Raw genomic sequence first — 13,599 nt, 5'->3', positions numbered from 1 at the left:
AACCATGAAATTATAAAAAAAGTATTTTCATTTATTCTTGGTCAATTCATATTTTTTACTAAAATAAATGGTAAGAACACCTATTTATTCATTTTGTGTCTCAGAATGTCTTGCATATTTATTCATGAGGTTTAGAAAGCTAATAATACAGAATCAATTATTTTTCAAACTAAATACTTGACTTAAAAGTCAATAATAAATACTTAATCGAAATAAATACTTCAACTAGTAGAAACCACCCTGGGTCTTGGTACGCAAGTGTTTTTTCTTGTACACGCTAAGCAAATGTGAAACTGCAAAAGAGCGCAACATACAGATTTGAATTCATTGTGAAGCGGCATAGACAGTTATTCCTTTTCACTCTAAAATGCATTTTGCATGGCAATGTTGATGTGGCATGATGGAACATGCTCGCCCCCTTCTCCCCTCTACGTGGCGTTCGCCTTTTTTTAAACATCTATTTAGAACATTTGTTCTAAAACATCATTCGAACCAATAATTGTATGAAGCATCATCTCTAATTATTATACCTCAGTGTCAATTCCATGTTTTCATTAAATTTAATTTTTTGCTGTCAGTATGAATTTTTACTCTAGGCATTTCTTATTTTATGGAACTTCTTTCGCTATCAGTTGGTTCGATACTTGGATGAATTAGCATATTTGGACACTGTTATCCAATAAAAAGTTTAACAGCAAAATAGAGTTTTGTATAAATCGCATTTGAAGTTCAAATTTGTTTATGAAATCCAGATTATTATTTTATTTTTCCTCTTCTGATATTCACAAGTTTTGCCTTTATTTTAAAAACTGTTTATGGCAGAACGAAATATTCATATTGATCTCAGGGTTAAACTTAAAAACCGAAAAACAACATGTATCCTCAGAGTAATGCAGCTTAGCGCATTATTACTCTGAGATTGTATCGCATAATTGGTTATTGTATAACACCGCACTGTCCATTTTTCAATTTTCAATATAAATAGGCACATAAAAATAAAATTGACAAAAATATCCAACTCTAACTGAAAATTTCTCATGAATTCAGAATGTATTCTGTATTTGCTTTGTAAGGAAAAGTATAGGAGAATTCACAATAAAAGGTCAGGTTTTATTCAAATGATACAATCTAAGAAAAACCAACATCGATCTGAAAATGAATACCCCGAAAAATACGCCAATCTGTCGAAAGAACCGATCCCTGTTTCACAAGTAACTACACTAAAATACAAACTTAAAGTAAAAACACTTTCTGTGGCATTTTACATTACTCGAAGTAGGATCCAGAAAAGACTTTAAAAAGGAAATTTGCAAAAATCTTATAGTATACACATTTCTTCTACACATTATTAAATTAAATCTAAACAGCATATTTATACAACCTATACAGGTACTTTTTAACTGAACATGTTTTCTATGATACATAATAATTCTATTTAATAAAACAATTATGCCTTTTTGCTTTTGAAAATTATATTAAAATAAGTACACAAATACCAATAACACAATTAAAATTATTGAGATATTTTACATGTTGTGTTTGGTATAGTTAGGGTTCGAGGTTGACTGCGGTAATTTTCAAATAAAAATAAATATGCACTGCCAATTTTGTCTCATAAATTTTTAAAGGCATAAGTTATTAATTTGACCAAATAGTACCATCTTTAATTCCTCACCATATCATTATAAATTCCAATTTCAACAGCCTTCATTACAGTCATTCTATAAATACTAAGTAAAAGTATACGCAACCAAATATTGGTTGCATATAAATGTGATTATCAATATTATAGACAATTTGGAACAAGATCAATTAACTTAATCAGAATAGGATAAAAATGTATTTATGGCAATTATTGCTGACTTTTTATAATCTGTTAAAATAGTTTTCAGAATTTATAATACACAGAAATCTTCCACACAAAAATAATACATTTCATTTTCAAGTAAGTGAATTGTATAATTTTTCATATGTAATTCTAACTTTACATACGGCACATTTTATATATATTATGTAAGTAGACTTTACTAGAATTGTACATTTACGTAAATAAGTAAAAATTCTTAATTACATCATTTTTGCTACAGCAAATCATCACTTGCAGTTTCCTCACTCAAATCCATATAAATTGCAATATTTTGAGTTTGTCCAAAGATAAGACCGGATTTCACCCCCTAGGGAGTTATTAAGACTAACAAATTACAACAGATATGGAAAACATTCTAGAGAAGGAGCCTAGACTTCCATATTCCCTTTGCTGAAATGTTCTCCGTCTCTATTGTATTTGTTAATCTATATAAATGAATTGATAAAAGTCGTATTTATGTTACTAAAAAAAGTGACTGATTTGACACATGAATACATTTTACAAATTTCTGTGCATTTTATACATAATATGATTGTATTATAAATCTATAAATGATCAAATATCACAGATAAGATATTTTATCATGAAAGTGACCTGCCTTATTCAAAAGTCACAGAAGTATGTTATCTACTATTCAGAGTTTAATTAATTTATTTTTATCTAAAAAAAAAAAACAGTAATAAAATCTGTAAATTTTATTTTTACAATCCAAAAACAAATAATATCATTAGCAAACATCCCTTTGTAATTTTTACCACATAAGAGTTTAATATATTATAACACAACTAGTTTCATGTATTCTGAATTACCCATCATCATTCATTTTAAATAAATTCAAAATGTTTTTCCACAAAGTAAATGCTGAAACAATAAATAATATTTACAATGCATGTTTAACCCTCAGCTACACGCGCGGTTAGGAGTTATGTTATTACACATGCACGATACTCCATACAGTAATTTGCTTTAAGCCATTTCTCATCGATGAGTTTTCAAAAGAGACACAAATTGAATGGGATGAGGACTTAACAAGAAACGACAAAAATACATCCATCGGATGTATCACATACAGTGATGATCATAAAAAAACCCGTAGTAAAATTTTGATTGTTAATTCAACTTTATGGCAATATTTCTCGAAAATGGAAGTTGATTTGAGAAATTTGTTTTACATTATAATTAGGGGGGTGGTTTGGTAATTAGTTAATGTATTTTAAAACAGCTAAATAATTTTAGTCTCATGCTACATGTCTAAGAGTAAGCATTGTCCGCTTAATATGGAAAGTTCCAAGCAAATGTTGATTGTCGAAAATTCTCGCCTTTTTGGAGAAATTAAAAATTGGTGAAATCGCCAAACGAGTTGGGTTTGTCGAAAGCTCTGTGAGGGCTTTCATAAAAAAAACAAAAAGAAACTGGTTCTATTGAGCGTAAAAAACGAAGCAGTCGGCCCAGAATTACGTCCCCGAGAGAAGATCGTAAAATAGTCAAGGTCATGTTAAATAGTCGATCGATGACTTCTGAAGAAATACGCAAGGAAGTGTAATCTACCAGCCAATGTGTTTAAGAATAACCGTATCCAGAAGATTGATAGAGAAGGGTTTCCAGGTGCGGAACTCTGTAAATAAGCTTCTCTTAACAGACAAGACGAAGAAGACTCGGCTCGAATGGGCTATAAATCGATATCATAACCGACTGGCAGAAAGTGATGTTTTTCGATGAGTCCAAATTTAACTTGTTTGGCTCAGATAGAAGACAGCAGGTGCGCCGTAAACCTGGAGAAAGGTTTCATCCAAAGTGTATGAGAAGGACGATAAAACATTCACCTTACGTCATAATACGGGGGTGTATGACAAGTCATGGCGTTGGACCAGTATACTTTGTACAAGGAATGATGAATGAAGCACAGTATAAAATAGTTGTCCAAAATGACGCCATACCTGCAATAGGGGCTTTACTGAATTTGACGAGGATCCAGTTTTTCAATACGATTCCGACCCGTGTCATAGAGCTCGTTTTATGAGTACAAGACCAATATGTTTAACAAAATTTTAATGCTAATCCTTCATAAATAATGTAATCTCATTATTGATAACCAATTTCAAGGAATTAATGGGAATAATGTCTATGAAATGGCCCGGAAACAGTCCTGACCTGAATCCCAATGAAGGAAAAATTAGCCAAAAAAAGGCGAAAAACATCATGGAGCTCAAAAAACTCATGATTGATGTCTGAAAAAAAGAAATTATTAGTTCACTGCATGAATCTATGCCTAACAGGATAAAACTTGTTATAGAGAATAAGTGTGATGTTACAAAATATTAAATTGTTATTATTATTATTATTATTATTACTAGAATTGTATTTACCACAACTTAATTTTAATGTATAGTTTAAGTACCAAATAATATAAAATAAAAGAAAGCAAAATCTTACCGTTTCAACAAAAGCAGAAAATCCAACTATTGTTAACTCATTAGTAAATCAGCCTATATTGGGAGATATCAGTTCTTAGAACATGATTGTAATTTTTTTAATTATCTTAAGCTTTTGTAATTTAATTTTGCTTGCTTTTGTAACTTAATAAACGAATACATGTATTCCATAAGTTTTTTTTTGTAATTTTATGACTTTATCAATAGAAAAAAATAATAGGGTTTTTTATTATGATCCAGGGTCTACAGTATTCTCTAGTTAAGCAAATTGTACCTCCAGAGATTTACGAACAAAGAAGTAATAATGATCTCCTGTACAAAACAATCAAAACTCTGCCTGTTCGAGGACTACTGTGGCTTTGCATCATTTTGGAACAATTTAATAGCAATACATTCAAGTTTCCTCTCAAACATAACCATAATACACGCTTCACGTCTAATGATGGCTTGGTAGTACCAAAAGTATGTAATAAATATGGAAAAAGAACTCTCAAATATTTGGTACCTAGAATTTTTAATTTATTACCAAAAGAACTTAAATTTAACTCACATTGTAACAAGAGCAAAATAAGAGAGTGGCTACTCGATCAAGAGTTTATATATGAATAGTAGCTTAGGTGTAAATATTTTAATTTTTCATATATTTTCTTGTATTTAAAAAATAAATTTATATATTATTATTTGTATAAACCTGTTTATTCTGATCTTTCCGACTGTTAATTTTTATCTGTTATTCATTGTTTTTATAAATGTAAATAATATTATTAAGTCAGTATAAATATAATCTTCACCAACAAGCTACAAAAAGTGGCTTGGTGGGATTTTAGTTTTAGTAAAAATATAACAAGTTAATTTTTTTTTAAATTGTAAAAATGTATAATTATGCTATTAAAAAAATAAAAAAATAGTTATCACTACTGTAAAATCATCATTTAATTGAGTAGGGGTTGACATAAAAAATGTATGACAAGTACAAAATTAAATAAAACAGTAAAATACGAATATTTTACAAATTCACAAAACAGTAGGTAGTGTTAGTGGCCCCATTTGAGTTCCAGAATAAAGAAAAATGTCACGGTATACTTACTCAAAATTCAAAAAAAAATTTGTATTAGTGGCTCCAAATGAGTTTCAGAAAAAGTAAACGAAAATGTCACATAATACCTTCTCAAGATTGTTATATTTTATAAATAATAATAAACAAAAAATAAGGATAATAATTAAAGTGAAATCAATCTTCACCGTCTTCATCGATGTTGACCATATAAGCTATGCATTTTGTAAATTGTCAAAAATAGTGTTTGCATACAAATCAGGTTCACTTGGAGCAACGCACAGTTGTTTTATTACTCATACATTTCCTACACTCATGACAGGAGCCGCACCTTCAAAGATTAGAAACCGGAGGTTATTCTGGAAGTATTTCTTGATATTTTATGAGGAATACCTCGCCTTTAGGAGGTAGAAAACTAATGCCCGAGGAAATGCATTCATGAAACATAAACACAGGCGCATGGCACCAAGTAGCGTAATCAGGACCTTTTCACTTTGACACTTGATGACAGACTGCTAGTTGATAGTTTTTACCTGCGGCACTTGCCATCTGCGATGCAACTAATGGGCCATACTATTTATTTACCATACTATTTCAAATTTAGAAAAAAAAAAACAGCACACAGTGGCGTGGCGCATGTAACTAAGGGTTAAATAAGGATTTATTTGTCGAAAGTTATCAAATAATAAATATGTTATAAAGAATAAGAGTTATTTTAATCTATAAAATAATTACTTCTTTAAGCTAAAGTACTCTTTGTGCTAACTCGAGTAAACTAATCAGCTGAGCTAGATAGATATTTTAGTTCAGATAAATTATAGAGGAAGTATAATATTGCTAAAGGGTATAATATAATATTATTTTCGAGAGTTTACAGCAAAATATTCATTACTAAAGTGCGAGCAGCCCTTATGGGCATGTTATCAGTTTAGGAAATTTCAGCTTTTTATATAAACGAGTTGTAGTATATATATTACTCTTTCTATTAAATATATTATTCTTATAGCAGGATCTTATTGAAATAATATTAACAAAGTTTAAATGCATTATTTGTCATTGAGGTACTACATAAATACGAAAATAAGTCATGACTATAAAATGTCTTTTAAATAAAGATTTTCCACTGAAATCAGTCAGCTATTCCATCAGGCAATGAGGTGAAAAATACCAGGATTAATCACTAGGACAATGTACAAATGGTATTGAACATAACTGGAAGCAAAATAATTATATATTTTTAGAAATGCTAACAATTATTATATACTTTATAAATGTGTTTTGCCTTCCTGTTTTTTGACATTCATGATTTTTTCCCTACTGCTTAAGTATAATGTATAAATAACTTCATTTTTAAAAATTCTGTCACTTCTGTATTCAAATCCAAAATAATATTGCTCGCTGACCATGCCACTTCTTATGCTATAAACTGTGCCCTATACATAATAATTACTTAACATATTATTTTTAAATTACACTATACACATGAATAAATTATCAAGTAGTTCAACGAGAATAAATTGATATTTTCCACAATTTAACTTTTACTGAAATGCTGTTTAAGATATTATTTAACAAAGAACATCTAAAGAGAAAAAATATGGTAAAATAACTTATGATATATTTTGTGGAGAGGGATTAACATTACTGGGTGCAGGATTAGGGTGGTGCTTTTTCCTTCCATGTCCCGAACAGTTATCGCATTCATCGGCTGAGTCATCTGAATCTGAATCTCCAATCTCTTTTTTCTTTTCATATATGCAGCAACCTGGATACATACAATTTATTTAATAATTAAGTACATATAACAAAGTGCAATAATTATTTCATTTACAAAGTTTTATAAAGGGAAAAAATGATAATATGACACATAAAAGTAATTTCCAGCAGATTTAAAACTCTTCTATTCTGTGTTTGTATAATCATTCGAATTGTTTAATAAACAAATAATTTTTTTCATATTTTCGGAACAGTAATAATATTTTTCAAGCGCAGTCTTTAATTATAGAATCATTAATATACTGACTGTCAAACTGTTGACCTGCTTTGGTTAGAATTTTATGTGTTGACTTTTGATCTTACATACATGCTGGCTGCATATCAATAATGTTCATTCCCAAAATACACATTATTTACAATTAACAAACACAAATAATAAATAAATTATTATTATGATGTACAACTTTTTTATCATAAAAAAAAAAAATATTAAATTATTTTTTCTTTTTTTTAGTATCATGCGTTGAACAAAATAAGAAGTAAATGAATTTTAAAGACAATTCAATAGAAAATAAGTTAATACAAAACTAAAAAAAAAGAAAAGTACCTAAACCATATTTTTATAAAATAGTATATTTACAAAAACTTATGTATTTTCGTATCATATAAAGTAAATAAACACATAGTGTCGGTGATACTGCAATACCGCGTACCCTGTTTTTTTTACAAAAATGATTTAATGAAAGAAATTGTTATAGGGACCAAGAGCCATTAGTTTTTAATGATTGCCATTTTTAAATAATAACAAATAATTATAGTTTTTCTGATACTCAAGCTGTATTGTATGTTTGGTTGAGTAAAATCCATTATATTAACATAACACTTTTTAGGATCACCTGTTAAAAAAATCAATTGATAGTTTTGCAGTGTTGCTATCACCAACGATAGGTACAATAAAAATAAAAACATTACCAAACAATAATTATGAAACACTAGTTTTATGACGATGGGTCCAACAACATTGATTGGTTGGAAGAAATTGCCATTTGGCAATAAGCCCGCTAATTTACAATTAACATTATGTACAAAAAGTTAAATAAATGAGAAACAAAACTAGGTCACTGGTCTAAAACATGTGTTTTTTAATATAATTTTCCTCTGAATTATATTCCTTTTTTTGCTGGTTTTAGAAATAAAGCATGATTTTAGAAACTTACATTTGCTCTTTTTTTTGTTCATATTCTCGTTATCCACAGTATCATTGGTCCATTCTACTTTTTTTTCAGTCCGTGGTCTGCGGAGCTTCAATACCGCCACTGGGGGAGGTTGCTGGAATAAATTTATTATATATTTTTAATCACTAGAATTAAATCTACACTCAATATTTAAAGCACTATCAAGCAATCTTTGTGATTTTCCTATTTTAGTTATTCACATTAATAATTTGTGTACATTCACAAAAATACACCAACTTTATTTTAAAATATTGCCCCAAAATACCTAGAATATAGAAAAAACTTTTTTTGTGTTCTCAATGGAAATTGAACCCGGAACCTTTTGAGATACAATAAAAATCAGACTTTTTAAACAAATTACTGATGTACACGGATTTAATCTTTTTTAAACTCAGAATTAGTTAAAGACGATCAAAATTATTTTTCTAGTGCTATGTGCATAAATTCTATGGCTATGTGACACAAAGTTTTGCAATTTTTCATTAGAGCTTTTAAATTTACTCATTAACTCATACCCACCGGAGATGGGATTCTCAGACCCTATGAATACGAAAATTATCAATTACGCGATAAATAAATTTTATATGCGATTTTCATTAAGTCAAATCTTTAAAAAAAAAATAGCTTCGATTCGAGACACAAATGAAAATTTTCAGTCCCGATATAACCAAAAAAAGCGAATAAAAATATAATTTGCAAAATATAGTTTTATAGTACCGGTTGGCTGTAGTTTTGTGTGTTCATCAACATAAAATAAATTAAGATAAGAATTGGGAGATATTGTCAACCTTTAGCACGTGCTATTTTTAGACTGAGTTTTCCATTATAAACTAATACCAAATAAAATCTAAAAAAAACAAACAATACACAAAGAATAAAGGACAATATAACAATAATAATAATAAAGGACAGTATAGTTAAATTATTCCAGTAAAATGGCTAAATAGTGCAGAGCCAATTCTACCATGCATAAAAAAATACATATTTTATTTTCATATAAGTAGAAATATAAGTTATTTCTACCTTCTTTCTACCTTCTAACCTTTAGCCACTACTTACTATTCAGATTTTTGTGGGTATTTAAAGCTTCTACACAAGCAAAACACGTAATAGAACATTACTTTGATCACGTCCGTGATGAAATGGCAAAGATTTTTGCGTTGTGTATACAGATTCTGGCTTTGAATCCCGCTTAAAACGCATTAATTGTAAATAAAAAAGCAATAATGTTGCAATTATTTATTTCGAATTTTAAAGTGAATATTTTGACGCCAGGTTTTTTGGGATATTAATATTAGTTTATAAAATCATTAATTAAACAATAAAAATTAATAAAGAATTTTACACAGACGATACTTAGGAGAACACAGCATAGTAAAGGATTAAGTAATAATCGGTTCTTAGAAATAATGTTATTAAGGAAAATGTAATTACTAAATAAAGACCATTCTTTTCCAATGTACAGGTTTCATGTAACTCTTCCACAGATGAAATGCTTATCCCGATTCATGATCTATTTACTTTTTTAGGTAACATTAAAACAAGAAGAATACAACGTATTCACAGCACGCGTACACAATGAAAGGTTTTTGACATAATCTCAAAGGAATAAATACATCAACATCTTGAATAAGTGCAACAGGCGCATGTGACGGAAATATCAGATTGACTTAGCACTGTCGTTAGGCATAATATATTTTAAACAATATTGCAAGCATGTATAAATGTTTGTAGACAAATATAGGATTTAACACATTCAGGAGTTTAGATTACCAGAAATTTACAGGTCTTATTACATGTATTATACCTAGTGGTTTATGGAATAAATTTCACTATTTTAATTTTCTATCTTTGTATATTAATATCTGTGTGGAATGATTTTTAGAGTAAATCGGTCCTGAAAATATTGTGGAAGTGCGGAGATCAGTCCAAAATAGAATTATTATTTGAATAAATTTCTAGTCTATTTTATCATTAAAGTATGTTTTTATACTTAATTTCCTATATTATTAATTTCCCGGTCTTACTCGAAAGGGAAGTGCATGAAATTAAAAACATGGTTTATAAAATACAAAACAAAATGATAGCAAAATAATTTTTATTTTCATTTCTCTACATTTTTTATATCCGTAATATCAAAACTTTGATGATGGACATTTAAAATTGAATAATTAACATTAATACATTTTTAGAAATTTAAATACTAAACATATAAACATTTCTTAAATTTTATTACGCATAACATTTCACTATGTCGGTTTATGTAACAGCAAAAGTTTGATATGAAATTTTATGTTATCATATACTGTTAAGAAGACTTACTTTATATTATTAACCTAACAATACAACCAGATACCTAAAAGGGCGAATAAAATAGGGGGTAAATTGAATTGAAATTTAGTGATTTATCAAATGATGGCACCATCTGATTTTAAAGATGAAATTTTATCATCTGTGTATCCTAAAAATTTGGAAAGGATTTGTGTAGTGTGTTCACCAAGTAAGGGGGGACGTGACCTGATGAAATTACCCCCCCTGCTAAACTTCACTGGTGGTCCGACCATCTTTATCTTTCCAACGGTGGGATGATCCAACTCTTCGACTAATTTGAGATGTTCTACTTGAGGATCTGTGAATACTTTATCTATGGCGTTGACTGGCCCAAATGGGAAAGGTGAACCCTCTAATATACTCATCCAGTCCTTCGTATTCTTGGTGATAAAAATTTGTTCTAAAATCTCTATTAAATCTTTTCTATTCTCAACTCTGCCAGCGTGAGTAGAATACTTTTTATCGACTGAAATATGTTGAATATTTAAAATTTTGCACAGGGCCTGAAATTGTTTATTGGACCCAGTTCCAATTATCAAATGGCCATTCTTGGTAGTAAAGGCTTGATAAGGAACAATACTTTCGTGAGCAGTGCCTCGTCTAACAGCAACAAGACCGCAATTCAGATAGTTGGATCCCAGATTTATCAAGCTAGCAACTTGTGTAGCGAGAAGGTTACATTCGATCTTCTGTCCCTCCCCAGTCTTCTGTCGAAGAAGTAGAGCAGCCATGATGGAGCCATAAGCGCATAGTCCCGTGGCTATGTCAGTCATGGGAACTCCCACCTTGGCGGGATGTTCACCTTCACTCCCGGTTATACTGAGAAGACCACCATAACCGGCAGCTATAACATCATACCTGAAGAATTTATTTTTTTATAATACAAATAATAAACGTACTATAGTAATTGTTATAAAAATGAACTAATTGCAGCCATACCCCGGTTTGGAAGCATAGGGGCCATCTGAACCATATCCCGTCACGGAACAATGTATGAGATGAGGAGCCAAATTTCTCAGTTTGTCATAACCAAGACCATACTTATGAAGTTTACCAGGAACATAATTTTCAATTAAAACATCACATTTTTTCACTAAGTCATAAATTACAGACGCTCCTAAAAATACATATCCAATATATATATTTTTTAAATCAATAGCTACAAGAATAGACTAAACATAATGAAAAATGATGAATTACTTGAAAATGAACAAAGAACCGTGCATTGCAAGATTTAAGCATAAGGCTGTACATAATAATAATAAATCCAATATTCAACGTCCATTCCCTTGTTGAAGCATATGGGGTCTGCAAACAAATCTCCATGTCTCTCTATTTGCTGTCAACTCTTGTCCGTCTTCCCAAGTCAGTTCCGCATCCCATAGTTCAGACGTGAACTACTAACAAACTGACTGCAATGAACATCGAGAGTTTGATGCCATCTAAAGTGGGATAGCCTGGATAAGGCTCTCGAAGGCATCGCCTGTATGTGACCAACGCAACCAAATAATCTCAGCTCAATGCTAAAAATTGCTGCATCCATTAATTTGTTTTTTTACAATTTTTATATTTATTTTTTACACTAAAGATCCCTCACTGTCCGGGTGTCAAGCACCGAGGGAAACATTTTACACCATTTTGAAATGTGCTCTAATACACTTACCATTTATTTCTATGCTACTTACAAAATCAAGCCACCACACACCCAAATTTCTTTTGAGAACCCTATTCTTAAAACTCAATAATTTATTATATTGGTTCCAGGTAGGTGCCACCATTCGCATAGAGGAATTTAGGTGCTATGCAGGCGTTATCTAAGGGGCATTAAGTTTTTATCGAGTATACACCCCATCTCCAAACAGCCTTTAACTTTAAATGCAGTGCCAGCTTATCGTAGCTGCACTACCAGTATTCAGGAACCATTTTGCCATTTCCTGTTGCATCACCCCACGTCCTTAAACCTCTCAACCCATTTGATGACTATTTTACAGTTAGAGGATTTTGTGCATCTAATCGAAATTTGAAATAATTATGATGACATTTTTCTGGGTTACTGGGTGCTGAAAAACTTTAATTATTTACAAATATTTTATGTTTCATAATTTCTTTAGCCACACCCAGTGGTGCATAGGGCACTGAATTGGCAACCCAATGAGGAAGTTCAGTGCTACGGGAAATTGGAGATAAAAAATATTTTCTTACATGCGGTAAAAATTAGAGCATTTAATTGTACGGTGAAGTTTCTAAAAAAATGTTTTAAAAAATTATAAAAACATACTAATTTGCACCACGTCACAGGTTCTTGTGAATCAACCAATCAATTACAGCATTGTTATGAGTTGTGAAAGATTTCCGGTTTTAGGGTAGCTATTTTTTTCAACGTATAGTGTATTTTGACGCTACGAGGTTCTACCTTTAAATGTCAGTACAACTCACCGACGACAACTCATGATGCCGAGGGTGGAGTAATTACAAAACTTTTAAAAATCATAGCGATAATATGATACATAAAAAATATGGCTTGATAGTCTGACAATCTATAAACAGATTTTTTCAAAAAACACTGAACTTCCTTATTGAAGCTTATCTGTTTTATTTGATACACGGCGAAAAGATGATCAGTCTTCCGTTTTAGATGCAGTCCAGAGACTATGAGATGTTTTACAGTGAAAATTGCCCATTTAAATTAACACTTCATGTCTGAACCCAGCTCCTTGGGCATGTTTAGCAAAAGCATGACACGTGACATTTTTAACTATGTGTTTACCTGCTGAAGTCGTTATGTCAATGCATATGCTTTTTTTATTTCTGTTTAATGACATAAAATAACAAGTCTCAGAACTATTGTTGATATAGGGAGGTCCCCATTTCCGAGCCTCGTCTCCGCCAACAGGGTGTTCCACTTTAATAATATTTGCCCCCAAGTCCCCAAGCATCATCGTACAATAGGGACCGGCTACAATA

At 30.5% G+C, this 13,599-nt stretch overlaps 2 protein-coding genes across 3 annotated transcripts; both read right to left on the bottom strand.

Annotated features, from left to right (window-relative positions):
* Positions 1 to 1,089: 1,089 nt before the first annotated feature.
* LOC148272706 (E3 ubiquitin-protein ligase PPP1R11-like) lies at positions 1,090 to 10,271 on the bottom strand. Its single transcript, XM_088239678.1, has 2 exons — positions 8,287 to 10,271; positions 1,090 to 7,118 (listed from the first exon to the last, which is right to left on the bottom strand). Exons 1-2 carry the CDS (start codon positions 8,306 to 8,308, stop codon positions 6,964 to 6,966), a joined length of 177 nt encoding a protein of 58 aa, XP_088095804.1. The 5' UTR covers positions 8,309 to 10,271; the 3' UTR covers positions 1,090 to 6,963.
* Positions 10,272 to 10,385: 114 nt separating this feature from the next.
* Positions 10,386 to 13,592, bottom strand: LOC148272705 (succinyl-CoA:glutarate CoA-transferase-like). 2 transcript variants are annotated; one of them, XM_088239677.1, is made up of 3 exons: positions 11,836 to 13,592; positions 11,575 to 11,752; positions 10,386 to 11,493 (listed from the first exon to the last, which is right to left on the bottom strand). In XM_088239677.1, exon 3 carries the CDS (start codon positions 11,406 to 11,408, stop codon positions 10,713 to 10,715), a length of 696 nt encoding a protein of 231 aa, XP_088095803.1. In that variant the 5' UTR covers positions 11,409 to 11,493; positions 11,575 to 11,752; positions 11,836 to 13,592; the 3' UTR covers positions 10,386 to 10,712. The 2 variants fall into 2 exon arrangements, with proteins under 2 accessions (XP_088095803.1, XP_088095802.1); XM_088239676.1 differs by having other exon boundaries at positions 13,403 to 13,592.
* Positions 13,593 to 13,599: the final 7 nt, after the last annotated feature.

Source organism: Micrasema longulum, unplaced genomic scaffold (assembly GCF_059751315.1).
Source record: "Micrasema longulum isolate JH-2025_06_02 unplaced genomic scaffold, ASM5975131v1 h1tg002220l, whole genome shotgun sequence".
NCBI classification, from domain to species: domain Eukaryota; kingdom Metazoa; phylum Arthropoda; class Insecta; order Trichoptera; family Brachycentridae; genus Micrasema; species Micrasema longulum.
The sequence above is the reverse complement of the archived record's forward strand: the minus strand, read 5'-3'. Positions and strand labels throughout refer to the sequence as shown.